The following is a 26,435-nucleotide window of genomic DNA, read 5'->3' as shown; positions in this document are numbered from 1 at the left end:
CTGTGGTTGATGTCGAACATATCAACATAGGCATAATGGGAATTCTAAGGAGAGGAGAAAGAGAGGAAAGGGAATAAAGAATATTGAAAAAATAATGCTTGAAAGCATTTCCAATATGATGAAAAACATTAATCTACTCATACAAGAAACTCAACAAACTCCTACTAGGATAAATACAAAGAGATGTGATTAGTGATTAACATTGGGAGCTACTGATGGCTGTAGTGTGTTATCTTTTTGTGACTGTGAATAAAATACTTGACAAAGAACAACTTAGAGGTGAAAAATTTTATTTTGAGTTCTCTGTTTCAGAGGTTCAATCCATGGTCAGCCATCTCCATTACGCTGGGCTTGAGGTGGTGCAGAACATCCTGGCAGAAGGGAAATGCTGGAGGAAAACTACTCACCCCATGGTAGCCAGGAAGCAGAGAAAAGGAGGAGCTGGGGATAAGAAATAATCCTCAAGGGATTATTGATCCTCATTGACCCAACTCCTTCAGGCAGGCCCCACCTGCATGCAGTTACCACACAGTAAAGTAGTCCTTTCAAGTGTTTAACCAAACAAATGGTTTAATCCACTGATTAGGTTATAGCTCTCATAATCTAATCATTTGTGCTGAACATTCTTGCATTAACACAGGAGCTTTTGGGGATACCTCATATCCAGACTACAACATGTGGGATGATATAACAAGAGAGAGAAATGAATTACAGTAGATGGGGTAGAGAGAGAAGATGGGAGGGGAGGGGAGGGGGGATAGTAGAGGATAGGAAGGGCAGCAGAATACAACAGACACTAGTATGGCAGTATGTAAAAAAGTGGATGTGGAACCGATGTGAATCTGCAATATGTATACGGGGTAAAAATGGGAGTTCATTATCTGCTTGAATCAAATGTATGAAATATGATATGTCAAGAGCTTTGTAATGTTTTGAACAACTAATAATAAATAAAAAAAGGAAAAAAAACAAAGTGAGGGAAAATACTGTCAATCATGAATTTTATTATAACTAAAACTATTCTATGAAAATTAATGAAAACTAAGACATTCCCAAATAAGTGGAAATGGAAAGAGTTTTTTTATTTACAAGAAATACTAAAAAGTGTAGGCTGAAATGAAAAGTTATTAGCTAGTAAAGAATTAAAGAATGGTAAGATAAATACATAAGACGAAATTATTTAACTTTTGTAATGCTTTGATTCCTATTATGTAAAAAATTAGAAATGATATATTTTTTGTTCAAATATAAGTAGTAGGCGAATATTTTAAGACCTAGTGAACTTTCTACACTATGAAACTTTTGAAGAAACTGGTTACTTCTGGTAAAATAGAGTAAGGGACCTTATAAATTGTATAATAATTTTTTTCTTCCTCCTGAGAGTTCCTACTCCTTTCTGGTAATGAGACTTTAGTCTCAAGAATATTTCACATTCCCCTTTTATGCCAGACCTGTTCTTTCAGGCCTTGACAAGCCTATCACCTGTTAATAATAACTAATTATTAGTTCTCATCAATAGACAGTGGCAAGTATCTTAGATGTTTGATTAAGATATGCCTAAGAGAACAACAGAGATCATTTTTGTAAAAATTACAGTGAACTCAATAAAAGTGCAGTGGTCCTGATATCAGGATATTCTCTACAAGGTGAAAGACAAGTTATGAGCAGCAGTGTAATGGAGCCAGGCTGCCTATGTTTGTTTCTTGAGTCCATTACCTAATAGTTAATGTCTCATTGTCAAATTATTTAGCCTCTTTTTGCTTAATTGCCTTATCAGAAATATTCTTGAGAAAAACTGTAGTCTGATATACTCAAATTAGTATTTAGTTTTCACAATAGCCATAAATATTTGGCTTTAACTTAATTACTTAATTCCCTGATTCCTCTTTTTTTTTTATTGGTTATTCAAAACATTACAAAGCTTCTCGGACTATTCCATGATTCCTCTTAACTTAAATATCAAAATATAGTTCTTGCTCTAAAATTATATTTTCTATATAAATGATTTCTTTGATTTGGAATAATGTATCATTAATTAGAAGGCCTAAATAATGCCTCCAAGCTTCCTTAGATATATAAAACTTTTTCCCCATATGACTAAGCATTACTTTGATATATAAACTAGATTTCTTTCTGGACGAATTATTCAGACAGAAAGAAGAAGAAAATTTATTATATAACATTAATATTAATAGGGCCAATTTATTAGATAACCTGTTTCAGTAATTTTGTGTCAATCTAGCTTATACTTCCTAGAATAAAAATCCAAATTTAATTTTAAAAAACACATAAAACATAGATTAACATACAAATTAAAGACAGTTTTTAATATTCAGGAAGATTCAGTAAAGTTTAATTGGAATTGAACTTTGATGTTTTGTGAAATCCCCATCTTGAACTTGAGAGAGAAATAAGAGGGTGGGTGTCGGAGCTTAGTGGCTAACAGCTTTATTTTCTTCTGTAGAATAACAGGTTTTCACAGACTGCTGCATAAGTAATACCTTAGTAATGTTAAATCTTATTCACATTTCTGATAATTCTGTGGAGCCCTTTATGTGCATTTTGAGATAATACTATATGTGGGCTCAGTTTCCAGATGTAAATTATTAGTAGAAAATAAAGAAAATAATCTAAAAGATGAGTATTTATTGTGGTTCTTCTTTAACTGGTGAGTCACATCTACTGAAGGAATCTGATAAATCTTAAATATAGAATCAAGTGTTTTACAAAAACTTTAGCAAAATTTAATTTGTAAAGATACATTGTTTTGTATAATATTTTAAGTGATAAAATTTAGTTTTTATCATTTTTCAGAAAAACCCAGGAAACTGTTAGATGTAAATTTTTTCAGGGGTGGATTTCACAAGCAAGGTTGGCAGTTAGAATTATGATACTGACATTTAGTAATGATAGCATGCTGTGAGCTACCTGTGCATGGCCTAACTGAAAAGCAGTCCATTAGTGTTTAAATTGATGCTCTTTGGGACTTCTAATTTTTCACAAATCCTACTTTCATATATAATTATGAAAGGATTGGGGGTAAAAGTTACAAAGTCCCTTCTTCATTCATTTAATTGTCAATGAGAATGGCAGTTAGTAATTCTTCTTCAAATTTTATTATAGCGTTCATTTAAAATAATGCAGCTCCATGCTGAGTTTGCTTCAATTAAGTCATATTTTATTTGCTAATGACTTTCCAAGTTGACAGTGACCTTGAAGTGAGCACCGTCAACACTTCTTGACGTAATAGAGGGTGTGATTTAGAATTGAGTGTATCAATTTGTTTTGCAGTTTTGTCTATATTTTTAAGAGGTTTTTAAATTAAATTTCATTTACTTGAGTACTATAGAGGTTAGTGAGTTAAGTAGTCATCATCTCACATGGTTTAAATGAGATTAATTTTATTGTATACAAAGAAAGGATTTTGCTAAAGTCTTGAGTTTTTATATATGCATTTATGCACATATACATATATGCGTACATATGTGTTCTTTCCTTTGACTCTATTAATTTTATAATTGTTCAATTGCTGACCCATAAAATCTCAATAATGTAAATTCAACTGAAAAAAGCTTCTCTGACACAATTCTCCTCAAGGTCCTGAATTGCTGTGGTAAAATAGTTACTATAAAAGGTTTCCATGGGCCTGGGGGTATAGTTCAGTGTTAGAGTACTTGCTTAGCATGAAGAAAGCCTTTGATTTGATCCTTAGCACTGGGGGAAAATAGGCTTAACTTGATGTTTTAGGCTAAAAAAAAAAGATAGAAAAGGTGACTTAACACAATGCTCTTTTAAAATACTGACTTTTTTGACAAATCTGTAGACTACAGTAAATATATTAGGTATGTAGAACAATTAATGAAATTCTGCTTTATTTCTAAGTAAAAATAAAGTACAATATAAATGGCAAAAATTTTCTTTCTATCATCAAAACATCCTGTGTAGTTTTAGCAAAAAGAAAGGGTTGTGTGGTGAGGTACTGTGTCTTCAAGTTCTATTGAATGTAATAGTCTGAACGCAGCACTGACCTTATAGCAACAAGCTGCTTTTCAGCTGCTCCAATGGATGCCCTGGTTTGTGTTAGTATATGTCTACTAGTATCTGCTTCTGTGCTAAATATGTCAGGCTCTGCCACTTTTGTGTGCCATTCAGCTATGTGTTACAGCATTTGCGTCTCCAACCCTAGACCCTTTGGATGTTCATCTATCTTATTTCATTCATCATGGTTATTATTAGGATTCCCAAAACTGTGTGGTTTGTGTGTGTGTGTGTATGTGTGTGTGTGTGTGTGTGTGTGTGTATGTATAAATGTCTTACAGAGTTTGGTGGGATAGTTCTTTGAATTATTCAAGTTTTTATTCATAGCCATAGTCTTTCAAGGATCTGACAGGGAAGGGGTTAAGCTTCAGAATCATGTATTAATTAGAATCCCTACTTACAATAATAATAACAACAACAATATCTTACTTTGATATAGTGATTTATAGGACTAAATCATCCATCACTCATGGTGTTAAAACTAAATGTCCATAGTAAGGAGGGGAAAATACCTCTCTGTTCTTTATGTTATAATGCAGTAGAAGAAATCTGTAGATAATAATCTAAGCACACTGAGACCATGTACAATGCTGGAAATATTTCTAAAAGAAATAAGGATTCATCCTTTTTATTTATATAACACATCTTTCATGCTTCATTGGATTACAAGTAATGAATAAAATAATAACAACAAACAATAATGTTTGTTTATTGGTCAAGCATCAGGGTTTACCAATGTAGAGGACCTCAAGCCTTCCACACAGTTCCCTTTCCCAAGTATTTCTAGAAGTCCTCAGGGGCTGTCCCAGCCATGCTCTTGAGTAAGTCTGTTTGCACTGAGTACAGCGGTAGCTCCATCAGGCTTTTCAGTCTCTTGCTAGATGGTGCTCTCTGCTGGGCATTTCCATCAGTGTTCTCTAGCACAGCTAAAACTGCAGGATGAGCTGGGGTGAAGTGAGGAGGATAATACCCTTCTTTCCTTAATACTCTAATAGAAGGGTTTAAAAGTAGCAATGCTTTTAATGAAACAGTTCTTTTAGATTTTTCTTCATAGCATAATTGCATACTGCAAGAATACAGGCATAAATCCAGTCTGTGTTCGGAGGTAAATTCAGTCAACAGAAAATTCTTAGTGTTTGGTGTTGCCACTCTTTTGACACAAATATTTTCTCACTGGGTGAAAGTCATCATGATTAACAGTGGATTAGTTTTCACATTCACCTTCTGATTGGTTTGCTCTTAGTTCCAAAACATCCCAATGTATGTCTGAATCCTACCTGGACATAGCTGGTGACTCTGTGTTTCTTTACCTTTAGCTCTAACATCCAGCTGTGCCAGCTTCTGTTTGTATTTTGTTGTTGAATCCCATAGCATTTAGAGTGGTGTCTCTCTAACTAGAAATTGCTACCTACTCACAGTCCAGGAGTCTATCATTTTCTCCAGTTTCTGTCTTTCTGGGGATGTTAATAAGAGTTCCACTGAGGTTCCTTTCACATGTAGTAGATTCCTTTTCTGGTTCCAGTTTCTATTGTTCTGCATCTTATAGAAATTCCTTAAAGTGTCTCTCATGTGAATGATATTTTCTATTTTTAAATTGATTTTATTTTTTTAAATACATGACAGCAGAATGTATTACAATTTTTATTACATATATAGAGCACAATTTTTCATATCTTTGTATAAAGTATGTTCATGCCAATTCATGTATTTATACATGTACTTGGTTTTTTTGCATTACAATTCTTATTACACATATATACCACAATTTTTTATATCTCTGTTTGTATGTAAAGTAGGTTGACACCCAATTATTGTCTTTATACATGTACTTTGGATAATGATGTCCATCACATTCTACTATCCTTGCTAATCCCCTGCCTTCTTCCTTTCCCTCCCTCCACTCTTCCCTATCTAGAATTCATCTTTTCCTCCCATGTTCCTCCTCCCTACCCCACTATGAGTCAGCTTCCTTATATCAGAGAAAACATTCAGCATTTTTTTTTTGGATTGGCTATCTTCACTTACCATTATCTTCTCCAATGCCATCTATTAAACTGCAAATGCCATGATTTTATTCTCTTTTATTGCTGAGTAAAATTCCATTGTGTATATATGCCACATTTTTTTTTTTTATCCATTCATCCACTGAAGGGCATCTAGGTTGGCTCCACAGTTTAGCTATTGTGAATTGTGCTGCTATAAGCATTGATGTGGCTGTGTCCCTGTAGTATGCTGTTTTTAAGCCCTTTGGGTATAGTTCGAGGAGATGGATAGCTGGGTCAAATGTTGGTTTTATTCCCTGATTTCCAAGGAATCTCCATACTGCTTCCATATTAGCTGCACCAATTTGCAGTCCCACCAGCAATGTATGAGTGTACCTTTTTTCCCACATCCTCACCAACACTTATTGTTGTTTGTCTTCATAATAGCTGCCATTATGAACAAATATATGAAAAAATGTTCATCATCTCTAGCAATAAGAGAAATACAAATCAGTACTACTCTATGATATTTTCTATTTTTAAGCCTGATAATTTGTGCTTATTTTATGTACTTTTGAAATGTGGGGTTGAGGTGAAGGGGTATGAGTTTGAACTGAATTTATGCTTTTTATCACTAATATTTGCCATTTACTTCATTAATATTATTTATAATGATAATTGACAGAAGTTGATTCTACTGCATTAAAATAATCAACCAGAATACTTGACACTATACATTATGTTAATTTTATTCAATATATACTGTTTTACTAATCCAAGCTTGTTTTAATGCTGTATTTTTATAAACATAGTTTTTCAAATGCATTGAAAAAAAATAAACTAGAGTTTCTTCTACTATTAGTTAAAAATGAGTTTTTTTAAAAAAATTCTTATGGTTGCTTAATGAAGTAAGTATTAGTTCAAGAGAAAATTCCTTCAAGAGATGCTACTATTATTGCATTGTACTTCATTATTTTAGTTTCTGTAGAAACCAGTTACTTTAATTTTTATGGTTCATGCATAATTTTGGCATTTATTATAGTGGAAGTAAAGGAAAAATAATGGTTGATTTCTCATGTTACAAATTATTTGGTATTAAAAAGACTAATTCTGTCCTCAAACATTAGTATAAAATGAACTAGCTATTATTTTAACTTATTGTTTACTATTTGTTACTCTTTGAAAAGTTTACATGAACATATTTTAAAATACCAGTTAGTTAGAAATTGTCTAATATCAGTTGGTAACGTTTGCATTTTCTCTGTTTAATTAAAGTAATTTTCAATAGGCTTTTTCTTTCTCTAAATAATACAGTTCTTTCCCTTCCTTTTATTAAAGATGGGAAGCTAATTTCATTGACCTCTGTTATTTAGAGTATTGACTCTACTTCCAAGAGCACAGCTATTCAAATTGGTTGGGGATATATGTTTGAGGCATTTCTCTGAGAATTCTGGCTGATGCAGGAATGGGATGGGGCACCTTAGTGACAACTTAGCTTGGGATCTGTCAAAGAACATAGCATTTACCAATGGAACCCTTTTGACCAAGACTACCCTTGCTTTAGATTTAGACTTAAGTAAAATTTGAACCTTGTTTCAGAACATATTTAAACTATGTCTCATCTTTACTTTTATTTTTTTTTAGGGTGTTTCCAATGCAACTTTGAAATACAAAGGCATACATTTTGGCAACTCTACAGGAAGACTAGAGTTCCCTAAAGTGTCTGGTCCTGGCCCTGGAGAGTATGATATAATCCAGTAAGTATATGTGTAAAAAATGTGTGTCTTTAATGTAGTTCTTGAGTATAAATTGATCTAATTTAGACTAGGCTATTTGGTTTAGAAAGGTAAATTAATATGAAGAACTCAAAGAAATATTATATATTGGAATAACCTATTTAAAACTATTGATTTTTTAATGAGTCAGATCCTGTGCCACTTATTTTATGTGTATTACCTCATTTAATCTTAACAAGTCTCTGTGGTTACTATTGTTATATGTATATTTTGTCAGTGAAAAATCCAGGGATCAGAGAGGATAAAGAACATATTCAAGATCATGTGGCCATTTACATGATAGAGCTGGACTTAAGTGAGGCCAGTTTGATTACACAGCTCATGTTATATCTAAGTACTAACATATACTGTGCTTAATTTTAAATTAGATGAAAAGTCAGATGATGACCCAGGGATTCCCCATGTTATCCCTAGCTCTGATCTTCATTCTTTTGACTATAAGATGGTTTTAAAAAGCATTTTCATTCACTGTGAATCAGATCTATAACATTAAGTTCAGGGTTTACAAAGATTAATTATTAAATTTCTGGTAAAATAACTTTATCTTTGTTTTATACTAGGAAGGCAAAATGATCAACCATCATATTGTTCTCATATTCTGTTATTTCTTCCTGTGATTAATTTTTAAAATGGATTCCAACTTGATTTTTGCTTACTTCTTTCTCTGAGAGCACGAGTTTTCTCCTGAAAAGACCCATAATGATTACCTATTCAATTATTTTGCTTGAAACAGTCAGACATCTCTGTGTCCCAGCAATGGACATAGCTATTTCTTTAGACTCCCCTGCTATAGTTCATTCATTGAACAAATATAGTTTGAATATTTATTGTGCATCATACTGAACCTAATAATTAAGAATAAAAGGAATAAAACAACACCTTTGTTTTTGGGAATTTATACTCTAGCCCATTGTCCTTTTTAGTTTTTTACTTTCCTAACATGAATGGGGTACATCTATATTATTTATTTATTTATTTTTTAGTAATAACAGTGGAAACTGCTTCATTCTTCTTGCTAAGGATTGCTTTAGCTATTCTGGGTCTCTTATTTTTCCAGCTGAATTTCATGATTGCTTTTTCTATCTCTATGAAGAATGCCATTGGTATTTTGATTGGAATTGCATTAAATCTGTATAATGCTTTTGGAAGTATGGTCATCTTGATAATATTAATTCTGCCTATTCAAGAGCAACATAGATCTTTCCATCTTCTAAGGTCTTTTTTGACTTCTTTATTTAGAGTTCTGTAATTTTCATTTTATAGATATTTCACCTCTTTTGTTAAGTTGATTCCCAAGTATTTTTTTGAGGCTATTTTAAATGGGGTAGTTTTCCTTTCTGAGGATTTGTCACTGATATACAGAAATGCTTTTGATTTATGGGTGTTGATCTTATATCCTGCTACTTTGCTGAATTCATTTACTAGTTCTAGAAGTTTTCTGGTGGAACTTTTAGGGTCTTCTAGGTATAGAATCATATTATCAGCAAATAGTACCAATTTGATTTCTTCTTTTTCTATGTGTATCCCTTTCATTTCTTTCATCTGTCTAATTGCTCTGGCCAGTGTTTTAAGAACTATGTTAAATAGAAGTGGTGAAAGAGGGTGTCCCTGTCTTGTTCCAGTTTTTAGAGGGAATGCCTTCAATTTTTCTCCATTTAGAATGATGTTGGCCTGGGGCTTAGCATAGGTAGCCTTGAGATATGTTCCTGTTATCCCTAGTTTTTCTAGTGCTTTGAACTTAAAGGGTACTGTATTTTGTCAAATGCTTTTTCTGCGTCTATTGAGATGATCATATGATTCTTATCTTTAAGTTTATTGATACTACAGAGCAATAGTAACAAAAACAGCATGATATTGGCAGCAAAATAAACTGGTAAACCAATGGTACAGAATAGAGGACACAGAGAATAACCCACAAAATTACAATTATATTAGACAAATGTGTCAAAAACATGCATTGGAGAAAAGATAGCCTCTTCAACAAATGGTGCTGGGTAAACTGGAAATCCATATGCAACAAAATGAAATTAAGTCCCTATCTCTCACAATGCACAAAACTCAACTCAAAATGGATCAAGGACTTAGGAATAAAACTAGAGACCCTGTGTCTAATAGAAGAAAAAGTAGACCCTAATCTCCATCATGTGGGATCAGGCCCCAACTTCCTTAATAAGACTCCTTTGATGCAAGAATTAAAATAAAGAATTAATAAATGGGATGGACTCAAACTAAAAAGTTTCTTCTCAGCAAAAGAAACAATATGTGAGGTGAATAGAGAGCCTACATCTCAGGAGCAAATTTTTACTCCTCACACATCAGATAGAGCACTAATCTCTAGGGTATATAAAAAACTCAAAAAGCTAAGCACCACAAAAACAAATAACTCAATGAATAAATGGGCCAAGGACCTGAACAGACACTTCTCAGAAGATGATATACAATCAATCAACAAACATATGAAAACATGTCCATCATCACTAGCAATTGGAGAAATGAAAATCAAAACCACTCAAAGATTTCATTTCACTCCAGTCAGAACGGTAGCTATTATAAAGACAAACAACAATAAGTGTTAGTGAGGATGTGGGGAAAAAGGTACATTTATACACTGCTGGTGAGACTGCAAATTGGTGCAGCCAATATGGAAAGCAGCATGGAGATTTCTTGGAAAATTGGGAATGGAACCACCATTTGACCCAGCTATCCCTCTCCTTGGTCTATACCCAAAGGACTTAAAAACAGCATACTACAGGGAGACAGTCATATCCATGTTTATAGCAGCACAATTCACAATAGCTAAACTTTGGAACCAACCTAGATGCTCTTCAATAGATATATGGATAAAAAAGTGGCCTATATACAGAATGGAATATTACTCAGAAATGAAAGAGAATAAAATCATGGCATTTGCAGGTAAATGGATGGAGTCAGAGAAGATAATGCTAAGTGAAGTTAGCCAATCCCAAAAAACCAAATGCCCAATGTTTTTTTTTTTTTTTTTATATATAGGAGGTTGATTCACAGTGGGATAGGGAGTGGGAGCAGGGGAAGAATAGAGAAACGCTATCCAGGGCAGAGGGGTTGGAGGGGAAGTGAGGGAGCATGGGGTTAGAAATGATGGTGGCATGTGATGATCATTATTATCCAAAGTACATGTATGAAGACAGGAATTGGTGTGAATGTACTTTGTATACAACCAGAAATATGAAAAATTGTGCCCTATATGTGTAATAAGAATTGAAACACATTCTGCTGCCATATATAAATTAAAAAAAATAAAAATTAAAAAAAAACACTGGAAACTAAGCATGCATATTTGGCTTACTGTAGTTTAACTTTATTTTCATTCTTCTAAACAAGATTAGGTCTACAGAATATTTTAATTCTGATCATTCCATTTTTAACATAAACTTTTGTTGTTGGATATTTTCATCATATCCTTTTCTTCTCCCAGATTGGCTGGTTTGCCCTTTCTTCCTTCCCTGCTCTCTCATTGAGGTTTAAAGCAACACTAAAAACTGTATGAAATATTTCTGCTTGAACACTTCTTGTTATAAGGAACTCAACTACTGCTAAGTTTTTTTTGTTGTTGTTTCAGTAGTAGACAACTCTTTTTTCTTAAAATGTCCTTCTTAAATGGACCTTTGCTTAAAAGTTTTCCCTGCCAGTTCTTTTCCCCAACCTTGTCCCATTTCTATTCTCCCTGTTTTGTGATATTTCTTTCTTTGATCTTTTTTCTCTATTTCTCCTCTTCTTACATTTGTGTTTTTTTTTTTACTTCTGCTTACATGCATGAATTCTTGTACATTGCATTCCTACTGCTTCAGTTATTTCATTATTTTCATAATTTGCTTGCCTTCACTGTATCTTTTTATTTGGAGTTGTCTTTGTTCCATTCTGGCAATTTACATTTTCTACTTTTTTTTTTTACTTTTTTTTGGTTGAGTAAGAATTATTATGAAAGACTTGATAGAGAACCAAAGAGGAAATAATAAGGCGATAATAAGGAGTCACCTAAATGGAAAGATAAGCCTATAGGTTTCATTTTGGGAAACACACAGACCTAAATGGTATCTGACAATTCTGATATCCCGAGTTTATATTTGTGATTGATAAACACACTTGAGGTTTTGAAAACAAGTTCTTATGTTGAATTTTGAGCAAATAAAAATCATTGAAAAAGTGAGTATTTAATAGTGAGCTGGGTTGGTAAATGAACATTTAAATTAACACTGCTGAACAAAGAAAATAATGACAAGTATTATGAAATTTTAACTTTGTTTTATGTTTTTCTGTTATCTAATTTTAATCTTTATATGTTTAGTATAGTTTGTTAGAAATTTTGGATATCATATTCTTTTAAAATTCTATTTAAGAAATAGAAAAACCAGTATAGTCAGTATAGCCTGTTTTAATATAACTTTCATTCATGAGAATTGGCTATTAGTATTTCAAATTACAGATGAAGAATATGAAGCTTAGAAAAGTTAGGTGATTTACATAAGGTAATACAGCTAACAGGTGGCAATGCTAGGATTTCTATCAGACTGTCAGACTCCAAGGCTTGAACTATTATTAATCACTCCTTAGTACATTCTTGAGGTTGTTTAATTTTCAATGAAAATAAACTTCTATTTCATTCTCAAAGGTCTTTAAGTCACTTTCTAGATTGTTGTATGATATAAATATTATTTTAGAAGTAATTGAAATCCCTAGGAATTTGGAATTTTAAAGACTTTTTATGATAAATAGAATATAGGAAACTTTTGTTGATAGCTTTGTATTTTAAGTCATGATGCAACTCACATCTCATTTTGTTTTTGGAATCATTGAAACAGGTTTATAATAATGTTTTGAATTGGAAAAAGCAGAACAAACATAAAAGTACATTTTTTACAAAATTTTAAATATGTTAGTCTAATCTAACCTATTGGTCTTATCACATACTTCTAACCTAGGAAATGTTACTGTATTCTTTTTGCTTATATAAATGTTTATATGTTTAAAACTGAGAATTATAATTTTCTATCTGAATTTTCGAAAGGGAAAAGACATTATATTGTGAAAATATTAATATCAAGAAAGATCAACAGGAAAATTATTGTTCATTTATCCCAAGATTTTATGAAGTAATAATGTTGCAGGAGGAAAAAAAGGTAAGTTGAAAAGTGGCTATTTTATCTCTTTTCCAGGTTTTAATGTCACTGAACCCATTGTTGTAAGGTTAAAGTTCTCTTAGATCTACTGTGTCCTATAGCTTTATTGCTGAGTGAATATTGTAGAAAAAAAGTGTATTAAATATTTCTGCTTGAACACTTCTTGTTATGAGGAACTCAACTACTGCTAAGTTTTTTTTTGTTTGTTTCAGTAGTAGACAACTCTTTTTTCTTAAAATATCCTTCTTAAATGGACCTAAAATGTCCTATCTTCTGCCTACTTATTATTTTCCCTTTTACTATGATTTCTTTTTAGTTTTTCTTGCTTTTATTGTAAGGATGAATGTTCTAGGTGTGTTTGGATTTTATTTACCTTCATGGTTACTACTGTCCTTTGAAGTTACATAGGAACTACCTTCTATTTGTGAATTTATTTCATAGTATTTGTTTCTGTATCTAAAACTAAACATACTATTCTGCTTGTAGGCTTTATAGTATATAGTGAAATTTTTATCTTCTTTGTTCTGGATAGTGTGTACTTATTAACACAAGCTCATTTAGATCTACATTCCATTTTTTATAGCTATAATTCAGTTTATTCATTTGAAACATAGTAAAATAAGTCTCTGGATTTTTTCAATTTACAATTAAAGTTTAAAGATTATAGTATAAAATTTTAAAAATGTATACATTTAGACTAAAGATAAATGATTCTCTTGAAAAATCAGTAATTATTTTTATAAGAAATTTCTTCAAAATTTCCTTGGTCTTCTCTTGAATTTTAATCAGTAATGAAAAATATTGTGTATCAGAAACAAGACATAATACTAGAAAAAGATGTATCAACAAAGTAGCAATATAATCGTTTTTATAAAATCATTTTTATAAAATAACAATTATAAATTTAAAAGCAGATAAAATATCAGTTTTAACTCAGTAGAATTTAATGAACATAATAAAAAAAGAAAAGGTGAAAAAGGTTTTGGTTTCACATTAGGATTTTATTCCTAAATAGAACTTATGTGTAATATGCTTTGAATATCAGTAAAATGTCAGTAAAAATACACAAAAATTAAAGTAAAACAATTGTTTTCTGTTATAAATTGATGTTTAATGGAAACCTTATTTATTTAGATATCTTACTGTTATATATTTTAAGAGCCTTTTTTCATAGTGGTACCCTGCATTTTTTGAAAGGAGGAGTTTTTATTAGATGATTTTCAAATTAATATTAGTGTGCCTGTACCATTGTAACCATTGCATTGTTTACTGTATTGTTAGATTTCTATAGTCTGAGATAATTTTCTTTTGAAATTGTAGAATGGTAAATTTAAACATGAAGAATTATAATTGGTAAGAATGAAGTAAACTGGACTTATTTTTAAATATTAGCATCTGTGTGTTTTTTCTCATTCTTTTTATATTAACTATAAAATCTCTACTTGATTACATTTCCTGAGCAGGGAGATTTTGCTTCTATTGTTTAGCATAGTGCCTAGAACATGAAAAGGGCTTAATCAGTATTTAATAAATGCATCATTTTTCAAACACTAACATTGTTTTATATTTAATAGTAACAAATGTTTTTAAACCATAAATATTATTTTCTGTATTTGTATAAAGATTTTTAATGTCTTAATATTTTAGTTCATTTTCAAAAAAGGAATCTCTGAATTTGATAGTCCTTTCTCATATTCAGGTACTACTCCCACTACCATTTTACTTTCCTCTTGAATTCTTTTCCATTTATAATTATTGTAAGTCAGGTCAAAATATTATCTCATTATTATCCTAGTGTATATCATTGTTATTTGCTACACATGGTAAAATGCTAGAAGATATGGATGGTAATACTAGAAATCTTGGTTTGTTGGGTGAATGGATGTGAGAAGATGTGAATGTTCTAAAGTTAAGATTTTATTGCTTCTTGGTGTGTTCTTTTCTATTGAGATCTAACATACAGCTAGATTTGACTATATTTAAGGGTAATTTACCTCCAATTATTTGTATTGAAATACATTTTTTTAAAAATGTGACTTTTCCCAGGAGTTTATGTATCTTTTTTAATTATATGTAATGTGTCTCTTACTCTAAAGATCAAATCTGTGGAAATAATTCTGACAAAATCAGAATATTGAGGTACTAAAAGGTGTTTGCAATTAAAACAGACATATAAAGTATTATTATTTTCTGCATATTTGATATAAAACTAATAAATGTTTTGTTCAAGATGATTTGTGCAACCACTTTTTTTTTTTTTTAAAAAAAGAACGTCCTGAAACTAGAAAAATAAAATAGAAAGAATCACTTTTTCTGTAATTCCAGCTAGTCAGGATGCTGAGGCAGGATGATTACAAGTTAGAGGCTAGCCAGGGCAACTTAGTGAGACCCTGGCTCAAACTAAAAATAAATAAATAAATAGACACAGGGTCTCTGGTTTAATTCCTAGGTCCTTGATCCACTTTGAGTTAAGTTTTGTGTATGATGAGAGATAGGGGTTTAATTTCATTTTGTTGCATATGGATTTCTAGTTCTCCCAGCACCATTTGTTGAAGAGGCTGTCTTTTTTCCCAATGTATGTTTTTGGCACCTTTGTCTAATATAACATTACTGTAATTATGTGGGTTAGTCTCTGTGTCCTCTGTTCTGTACCATTGTCCTACCAGTCTATTTTGGTGCCAATACCATGCTGTTTTGTTACTATTGCTATGTAATATAGTTTAAAGTCTGGTATAGTGATGCCACCTACTTCACTCTTCTTGCTAAGAATTGATTTAGCTATTCTGGGTCTCTTATTTTTCCAGATGAATTTCATTTCATGACTGCTTTTTCTATTTCTGTGAGGAATGCTATTGGGATTTTGATTGGCATTACATTAAATCTGTATAGTGCTTTTGGTAGTGGTCATTTTGGCACTATTAATTCTGCCTACCCAAGACCAATGGAAATATTTCTATCTTCTAAGGTCTTCTTTAATTTATTTCTCTAGTGTTCTTTAGTTTTTGCTGCAAAGATCTTTCACCTTCATTGTATCAGATTAGGCCACTACTTCCTTAATAAGACTCCTATAGTGCAAGAATTAAAATAAAGAATTCATAAATGGGATGGATTCAAATTAAAAAGATTCTTTTCAGCATAATAAATAGTCAGTGAGGTGAATAGAGAGCCTATAAATTTTTGCCACTTGCACATCAGATAGAGAACTAATCTCTAGGGTATATAAAGAACTAAAAATGCTAAACACCAAAATAACAAATAACCCAATCAATAAATGGGTCAAGGAACTGAACAGACACTTCTCAGAAGAGGATACACAATCAATCAACAAATATATGAAAAAATGCTCATCATCTCTAGCAATCAGGGAAATGCAAATCAAAACCACTCTCAGATACTATCTCACTCCAGTCAGAATGGCAGCTATTATGAAGACAAATAACAAGTGCTGGCGAGGATGTGGGGAAAAAGGCACACTCATACAATGCTTGTGGGACTGCAAAATGGTGCAGCCAATATGGAAAGCAGAATGGAGATTCCTTGGAAAACTGGGAATGGAACCACCATTTGAACCAGCTATCCCACCCCTTGGTCTACACCCAATGGACTTAAAAATAGCATACTATGGGAGCACAGCCACATCAATGTTTATAGCAACACAATTCACCATAGCTAAACTGTGGAACCAACTTAGATGCCCTTCAATAGATGAATGGATAAAAAATGTTGCATATATACACAATGGAATATTACTCAGCAATAAAAGAGAATAAAATCATGGCATTTTCACGTAAATGGATGGAGTTGGAGAAGATAATTCTAAATGTAGTTAGCCAATCCCCAAAATACAAATGCTGAATATTTTCTCTGATATAAGGAGACTGATTCATAGTGGGGTAGGGAGGTGGAGCATGGGAGGAATAGACAAACTCTAGATAGGGCACAGGGGTGGGAGGGAAGGGAGGGGGGACGTGTGGTTAGAAATGATGGTGGAATGTGATGGACATCATTATCCAAAGTACAAGTGTGAAGACATGAATTGGTATGAATATACTTTATATATAACCAGATATATGAAAAAATGAACTCTATTAGTATAATATGAATAGTAATGCATTTTGCTGTCATATATTAAAAAATCAATAATTAAAATAAAGAAAAAAAAGATTCTGGAATGAGATGGATGTCATTATCCTAAGTACATGTATGAAGACATGAATGATGTGAATATACTTTGTATACAACCAGAGATATGAAAAATTGTGCTCTTTCTATATATATGAATTGTAATGCCTTCTGCTGTCTTATATAACAAATTAGAATAAATAAGTAAATAAATAAAAATTAATGAATTAAAAGGGCTGGGCATCTAGCTCAGTGGTACAGTTCTTGCCTAGCAGGTCCAATGGCCTGGATTCAGTCCACAGTACATGAAAAAAACAGCAAATACCCTTTTATTGCTTTGCCCTATAAGTATAAAAAGAACAAGAATTTGATTGGGGTACTTGAAATAATAGGGATTTTAATGTATGTTTCATTTCTGAATGTTTTATTGACATTCAGAAATCATAATCTGTAAATTTGGATTTGAATTTTAAGGTAATGAGGGAAGATGAACTCTGCTTTTTCATAAACTACAGATTTCTTGGCTCATATAATGCTAAATGAATGTGTAATCCCAATGATTTTTATGACATGGGATTACTAAACTTTCTGTTATTTTGTTATGTTCACAACCAATTCTGACTCTGTATTTTTAAGTGTAAGTAAGCAAGTAGGAAAAATCTGCTTACTAGAGATGACTTACAAGTGTTGAGTTTGAATGACTGTTGTCATTATCGGAAGTGGTTATCACAGACATTGCTCACTGTGATGAGCAGATGATGAGTTCAGTTTTAGACAGTTGAATTTGGAGAAAAATTACTAATAGTGTCAATTTTAAAATAGAATTTATAATACAAATTTGGAATAGAGATACACATTTTTCAGTCTGTTCCATGAAGGTGATAATTGAAGTGATGAAATGGCTACAGAAGAGAATGTAGAGATGAGAGGAAATTTCAGAATGAACCTTTGAGAAACAAGCACAAAAGGGAGTGAGTGAGGCATGATAGATATGCCAGAGGAGAAATAATTAATGAAGTAGGAAGTGAGTTGGGGAATTTAGATACCAAATGATAGAGTTTCAAAAAAGAGAGGGTATAGAAATATACTTATTTTTATAGGACAATGATTCTGGTAAATCATTAAACAAAAAAGCAGATTATAAAATGGCATACATATTGTCATTTTTAAAATTTTATGAGTATATTTCCTTGCATTCATAGTCAAATATTTGTATTGATTAACTCAGAGTGGTGAGGTTATGAGTGATTTTTTTGGTCAACTTTTATTTTCCTCTACTATTTAGTTTTGTTTTTGGTGCTGGTAGTGATCAAAATCAGGGCCTTGTGCCCACAAGTGCTATACCAATAAACTATACCCCTAGCTTTATGATTGATTTTAATTTACCCTCCTTGCATGGTTGAATTTTCTATTGTTCTAAAGGCACATGTAATATAATTTAAAAGAAATAATGAAGCTGCAAGAATGGTTTTAAGAGGAAGAAATAGATGCTGGAAAAGGTGCAGATCAAGAACAGGCTTTGTTAATAAAAGAAATTTGGAGAGTAAATATTTTAAGGCTTGTTGAGTATTGAGAGAGAAGTTCTGATGGCAGATGCAAGTTAGATTCCGTGCAGTGAGTTAAATGGGTCAGGCAGTAGAAGCACTGAATATATATTAATACTATACTTTCCAGAATTTTGCTGTTAAAGAGAAGAAGAAAAACTGGAGTAGATTAAGAAGATAGCACAATAGAGGACAATTTATTTTTAGATGGATGTATATTCTTAGAATAGTTGAAGGATACTGTAGAAATAGAGGAGTGGCAAAAATACATAGATGAGATAATTAGTATAGTAAGGTTCTATATAGAAACAGATAATAAGCAAAGGAATTCAATGCATAAACAGTTGGTTTACATTAGAGAGGAAGAGAAACCTCTTTATGAAAAAGGAGAAAGAATGAATGATGAAATAAGTAAGGGGTCAGGCATCTTTTTCTATAAAGGGCCAGATAGTAAATATTTAGTTAGGACTATATAGTCTCTTTCACGCATATTCAACTCTGTTGTTGCAGTATGAAAGAGCCATAGACAATGTATAAACCAATTATGTTCCAGTAAAATTTTCACTTATAAAAGCAGACAGTAGGTTAGATTTGACTCATAGGATATAGTTTGCTGACCCCTGAAAGAGACATATTGATGTGTATAGGAGATACATTAAATAATTTTATTTTGGATGGCCTATGTTATTTTGTTGACATAGACAGCAAGGTCTTTTTTTTTACCTTTTAAATTTTTTATTTTTTTATTTTTTTTATTGGTTGTTCAAAACATTACAAAGCTCTTGACATATCATATTTCATACATTAGATTCAAGTTGGTTATGAACTCCCAATTTTACCCCAAATACAGATTGCAGAATCACATCGGTTACACATCCACATTTTTACATAATGCCCTATTAGTAACTGTTGTATTCTGCTACCTTTCCTATCCTCTACTATCCCCCCTCCCCTCCCCTTCCCTCCCATCTTCTCTCTCTACCCCATCTACTGTAATTCATTTCTCTCCTTGTTTATTTTCCCATTCCCCTCACAACCTCTTATATGTAATTTTGTATAACAATGAGAGTCTCCCTCCATTACCATGCAATTTCCCTTTTCTCTCCCTTTCCCTCCCACCTCATGTCTCTGTTTAATGTTAATCTTTTCTTCCTGCTCTTCCTCCCTGCTCTGTTCTTAGTTGCTCTCATTATATCAAAGAAGACATTTGGTATTTGTTTTTTAGGGATTGGCTAGCTTCACTAAGCATAATCTGCTCTAGTGCCATCCATTTCCCTGCAAATTCTATGATTTTGTCATTTTTTAGTGCTGCGTAATACTCCATGGTGTATAAATGCCACATTTTTTTTATCCATTCATCTATTGAAGGGCATCTGGGTTGGTTCCACAGTCTAGCAATTGTGAATTGTGCTGCTATGAACATCGATGTAGCAGTATCCCTGTAGTACGCTCTTTTAAGGTCTTCAGGGAATAGTCCAAGAAGGGCAATAGCTGGGTCAAATGGTGGTTCCATTCCCAGCTTTCCCAGGAATCTCCATACTGCTTTCCAGATTGGCCGCACCAGTTTGCAGTCCCACCAGCAATGTACAAGAGTACCCTTTTCCCCACATCCTCTCCAGCACTTGTTGTTGTTTGACTTCATAATGGCTGCCAATCTTACTGGAGTGAGATGGTATCTTAGGGTGGTTTTGATTTGCATTTCTCTGGCTGCTAGAGATGGTGAGCATTTTTTCATGTACTTGTTGATTGATTGTATGTCCTCCTCTGAGAAGTGTCTGTTCAGGTCCTGAATCCCCTCCTCTCGCCATGCACAAAAGTTAACTCAAAGTGGATCAAGGAGCTAGATATCAAATCAGAGACTCTGCGTCTGATAGAAGAAAAAGTTGGCTCCAATCTACATATTGTGGGGTTGGTTTCCAAATTCCTTAATAGGACACCCATAGCACAAGAGTTAATAACAAGAATCAACAAATGGGACTTACTTAAACTGAAAAGTTTTTTCTCAGCAAGAGAAACAATAAGAGAGGTAAATAGGGAGCCTACATCATGGGAACAAATTTTTACTCCTCACACTTCAGATAGAGCCCTAATATCCAGAGTATACAAAGAACTCAAAAAATTAGACAATAAGATAACAAATAACCCAGTCAACAAATGGGCCAAGCAAGGTCTTCTTGAGAGCACCTGGAGATCAAGGTCCATTAAGAGGAGCAGAATTAGTTACTGCTTAGGAAGTATGAGCTGGTAAATTTGATGTGGGGAGGCTGAATATCTTTGCTTCAGTTCTTGGTTTTTAAGATTCAGGTGATGCACTGACTTCTACAATAGATGGCATATAAAAATTAGTTATAGGCAGTGATATCTTGAAATTGTCTTATATCAAGCCTGTTGCTTTTTCCTTATTTTCCAGAATTTCAGATTTCTGACTTGTATTTGCCCTTATATATTCCTCCTTTTGGGCTTAGAAAGTTTCTCTTTCTCTTGGTAACTCAGAACTTTCTGGGCTTGGCAAATCCAGGGTATTTGTGTCTTACTGTCTGTAAATGGAAAATAACTACATGGTAGAAGAGGGAATTTAGTTTTTTCAAATTATTTTCTTAACATGTTTATCTTTGTTTCCTATATCTTTCCAAGTTTTCCTTAAATTCATTTCTTTTTAAATTAGAAATTTGCTTTACTTTTTAAAAAATAGCTTTATTGAGATCTACTTCACATATCATACAGTTTATTCATTTAAAGTATACAATTCAATGGTTTAATATATTCACAAAATTGTGTAACCATCATCATAATCAATTGCACAATGTTTAATTTACTCTAATTGCAAATCATTCCTTGTTCTCCTCAACCTTGCTAACTATAAGCAATCACCAGTTTACTTTCTATTTTTGTAGATTTTTCTATTCTAGACATTTCAAAAACAAAATTGTGCTATATTTGTGCTTTGTGACTGGCTTCTTTCACTTGTCATAATGTTTTCTATGTTTTACCGTGTATTAGTTAATAATTAATTTCTTTATATGACTAACTAGTATTCATTCTGTGGCTATGCTGTATCTTGTTTATCCATTCATCAGGTGATGAACTTTTGGGCTATTTCTACTTTATGGGCAAGAACAAAAATAGTAAGTATAATTACTAAATGAAAGTATAATAATAATACACATAAAACTAAAGCTGCTGTAAACATTTGTGTACAAGTCTTTGGCCGTAGGTTTTCATTTACCTTGAATCTGTACCTGTAGGTGGAATTGTTAGATAATATGTGTTTCTAGGGCTGGAGTTGTGGCTCAGCTGTAGAGTGCTTGCCTAGCACATGTGAGGCCCTGGGTTGGATCTTCAGCAGTACATAAAAATAAATAAATAAAATAAAGTTATTGTGTCCAACTACAACTAAAAAATAAATATTTAAAAAATATTGTGGTTCTATGTTTATCTTATTGTGGAACTGTCTTATAAATCAGTAGCATTTACATTATGTTCAGCAAAGTATGAAAGTTACAATTTCTTTAATACTTGCTATTATTGTTTGTATTTTTATTATAGGCATCCAAGGGTACATGAATAGTGTCTCATTGTGGTTTCAATTTTCATTTTCCTAAGGACTGATGATATTAAATATCTTCCATGTATTTGCTTGACATATTTATATCTTCTTAAGAAAAATGTCTAGTTAGATCTTTGCCCATTTTTACATTGAATTATTTGTCCTTTTATTATTAATTTAAGAGTTCTATTGGTTTGCTTTTGTCTGAATTTACAATTAATAATATTGAATAACATTTCTTGTAGATGTAATCTTTTATGGATGTTTATGTTCCCAATTCAAACATAGTTGTTAGAGTGTAAGATTCTTGCATTATATTGTATACCTATAGTTAGCAAAATACATACATTTAATAATCCTTTCTTGAATGAATTTATTGCAGTTCTGAAAAATGGGCATATTTATTTTCAAGTTAGAATTAGGAAAAGAATTCTTAGGATTTCTCTTTCCTCCCATTTATACTATTTACTTAGCAATGTAGGTGTTAAATCAATAAGATGATTTTAAAAGGGCTGTTTTATCTTTGGATTTAAACATTTTTCTGATTTACAACCATAAAATAATAAAAATATAATTTAATGAATGTGTTTTTTATCATCATAACTATCCTTAAAATCTATTTTATTCTGTTACATACATAATGTTTTTCAACACATATTTTGAAAATCAATGGTATTCTGATTCTCCAAGAATTTCTGTTAAAAACACAAATATTAACTTTCATTCAACCTGAATATTTTCTTTAGGAGTTTGTTTTGCCTTTGGTAATAAAAAAATCATCTTAACATTTTAATTAATATAAATCTCTAAGAAAATTCTCTACTTTGCAAAACACTTAACAGTTGCATCTATTGAAGCGCTTTGATTTGGTAATACAAAGTGCATGAAGTTGTATTGACTTTTTAATCAAAAAATTTCAAAAAACAGTAAAATTTCACTAGGTGGCGCCAATGCTTTGGATCTTTACTAACATAAAACCTTATTTATCCATTAATTTCTCATATTTATTAAAACAAACATTTAAAAATGACATGGCAAGGGCTGGGGTTGTGGTTCAGTGGTAGAGAACTTGCCTAGCACTACAGTATGTTGGCACTGGGTTCAATCCTCAGAACCATGTAAAAATGAAATAAAGATATTGTATGTCCACCTACAGCTAAAAAATAAATATTAAAATAAATAAATAAATAAAAATGATATGGCAAGATATAAAACTTTCCCTTGTAATTCATTTGAGCAAATTTATATTGGAAATTTTATCTCTTTTGTTAATTCTGTCTCATGGAAATAACCCAGACTATTCATTTAAAATTTTTATTAATATTCCATGTTACAGTTTAGATATGAGGTGTCCCCCAAAAGCTCATGTGTGATATAATGCAAGAAAGTTTAGAGATGAAATGATTGGGTTATGATAACCTTACCTATCAGTGCATTAATCCATGGATATGGATTACTGTAGTGGTTACTGTAGATAGGTAGGGTGTAACTGGAGGTGGTGGGTCATTGGGACTGTGACTTTGGGGTATATATTTTGTCCTTGATGAAGGAGTGTCTCTCTCTGTTTCCTGGTTCCACGTTCTGGGCTGCTTTCTTTCACAGTGCTCTTCCAGCATGATGTGGTGCCTTATCTTGGGCCCAGAGCAACGGAGCTGGACATCTATGGACTGAGACCTCTGAAACTGTGATCTCCCCGAAAACTTTTTCTCCTCTAGTGTTCTTGTCAGGTCTTTTGGTAACAGCAGCAAGAAAGCTTACTAAAATATTCTACTTGCAAACAAACTTTTTCCTACTTATTTTTTGTAAAAATTTATAAAAATTGTTAGAGTTTTAAAAGCTTTATTTTAAGATGTAATTAATAACCTAGTGTTTTCCTAGGATTAGTATAAGATCACCTAAAAATAATTTATTAATATTAAGTAGATTTTAGGAAGTTGTAATTCTAAATGATTTTAAATTATGATTTTTTAAAAAACTTTAGTCATGAGGACATAAAAGGCAGAAAAGCTTGTAGTCTTTTTTTAAATATTTTTGGTTTCTATTATAAGTGGATTATGCCATCATTAATGATGTGAAATTTTTACTTTTTTGATTATCATTATCAGTCTTTAATACTTATTGAATTACCTGATTGCTTGGCTTTATAATAGACACTTAGCAATTTATTGCATTTAGAAGTAGTTGTGGCCCTGGTAGAGCTTGTTTTGAGAATGAACAGAGATTTAAGAAGACTTGCACACAATTAACTATATTTTCCTCCCAACACATATTAGTTGTTCATGTTAGAGTTACTGCCTCCAAAAGCTTTGAGTGTTTATTTTTCTCATTATCTAAGAAAACTTTTATAATGTATAAGTTGGATTTCAAAGAGGAAAAAACAGATGGGACGAAAGATTCGAATCATTGAAAGAAAAAGGGACAAAATTATGAGTGGGTAAAGAATGAAGAAAAGATTAAAAATATTTAGTTATTGATTAAACAGATATTCAATACCCTTTGTAAGAGTACTCGATGTCTTTTAAGTCTAACTGTAAAATAGTTTGTACTATCACTGATGAATTTAACACAGTGAGGTCATGTTCATTCATGGTAAAATGTTAGGAGCTATATAAAATAAGTAAAGCTTTGGACTTATGGTTTAGTGGTGAAGAGTTCAGGTTTTAGAATCACATAGCATTCAATTACTTCCTCTGTTACACACTAGCTGGGTAACTAGCCATTCCTGCCATTCTGAGCCTCAATATTTTCCTTTCAAATCTCTACATGTAAGTAGTAATATATATGAAGAAGTTATTGTGAGAATTCACTGAACTCTGATTACATACAAACACACACACATAGGCACATATACTCATACTACCTAATAGTATCTGAGTTATTAAAGCTAAGTAAATGATATTAATTTTCATTTAATGAACAATGGATTAAGCATTTACCGTGTACTGTAAGATAGGAAGATGATGAATAGGGCAAAGTTTCTTTTTTTTTCTTTTTTCTTTTCTTGATGGGCAAAGCTTCTTGAATTGAAGAATTCATATTCTTTGTTGGAAGATAGAATTTTGTAAACAATTAGCAATGAAATACAAATAAGTTTTAGTGGGACTTTTAGGGTAGAACCAGTTTGATCCTGCTTGAGGGATGACAGAAGTCAATAAAGAATTCCAAAGTATGTTTGGGTTATATTTTGAAGGACAAGTAGGGATTTATCATATGGAGTGTAACTTTCCAGGCAATGAGGATGTATGTGTAAAGCCATGAAAGTGTGAGAAGGCAATTTTAAGTTTACTTATCGATGGTGATGATCCAGTAAATGTTTTAAGCAGGTGATTCATGAACAGATTTGTAATTTCAGAAAGAGGACAATCAACTGGATGGGATTTTGGGAAATGGGACAGAGAGCTCATGACATGAAGAACAGAGATTCACATAGTGGATGGCTGTACTAACAGTGAAATGAGGGAGAAGTGACACAAATTTTGTTGTTAGCATTGATTTTATCTAATGATTAATTCTATGTCTGAGGATAAATGAAAAGGAAGTATTAATGATTTCTTATAGATTTTTCACTTAGAATACTGGGTGAGTGGTGTTGTAAAGAATTGGAGAGAGAGAATATAGAAAGTATATCATATTGTGTGCATATGTGTGTGTACACTACTGGGTAATCAATATTTTAAGCATCTTTTTGTTATATAGGCAGAAATGTCAGGAAGGCAGTTAGAAAACTGGAAAAATCTGGACAAGAGGTTTATGGAATCAGTCTTTGCAATAAATTATATAATCCATAGGGAGTGAGCATTCAATATAGGTGAAAGAAGGTTAAGCTAGGAAAGAAGTGAAGGATAAAATTATGGCAGGATTAGAAAAAGGAGGCATGATCTCACAGAGCCAGAGGAGGATTGAATTTTAAGAAAGTTGCTGCCACCTGTATTATATACTTTGGGTAGGTTAATAAGAATGAGAGTTGAAAATTATCCAATGAGTTTTGAAGAATTAAAAAATTTTTCTTAGTTATAGATGGATACAATATCCTTATTTATTTATTTTTTTATGGTGCTGAGAATAGAACCTAGTGCCTCACACATGTGAGGCAAGCACTCTACCACTGAGCTACAGCCCCAGCCCCAATTTTGAAGAATTTTGAGGTCATCGGTTACTTTAGCAAAGTACATCTGATGGCCAGATGGAAGTAGACTGAAAAAAGAATGAATGATAACAAAGATAATTCTAGGACTATAGATATATATTCA

The 26,435-nt window shown here is 32.1% G+C and overlaps 1 protein-coding gene across 1 annotated transcript in view; it reads left to right on the top strand.

Annotated features, from left to right (window-relative positions):
- Positions 1 to 26,435, top strand: part of Stpg2 (sperm tail PG-rich repeat containing 2) — a 460,291-nt gene that overhangs the window by 16,726 nt on the left and 417,130 nt on the right. Inside the window, exons 5-6 of the mRNA XM_048813857.1 lie at positions 7,665 to 7,777; positions 12,861 to 12,972. Of these exons, the coding sequence (XP_048669814.1) occupies positions 7,665 to 7,777; positions 12,861 to 12,972 (225 nt within the window). The remainder of the gene's footprint in view (positions 1 to 7,664; positions 7,778 to 12,860; positions 12,973 to 26,435) is intronic.

The sequence above is a fragment of the Marmota marmota genome, unplaced genomic scaffold (genome assembly GCF_001458135.2).
Source record: "Marmota marmota marmota unplaced genomic scaffold, marMar, whole genome shotgun sequence".
Lineage (NCBI taxonomy): Eukaryota > Metazoa > Chordata > Mammalia > Rodentia > Sciuridae > Marmota > Marmota marmota.
The sequence above is the reverse complement of the archived record's forward strand: the minus strand, read 5'-3'. Positions and strand labels throughout refer to the sequence as shown.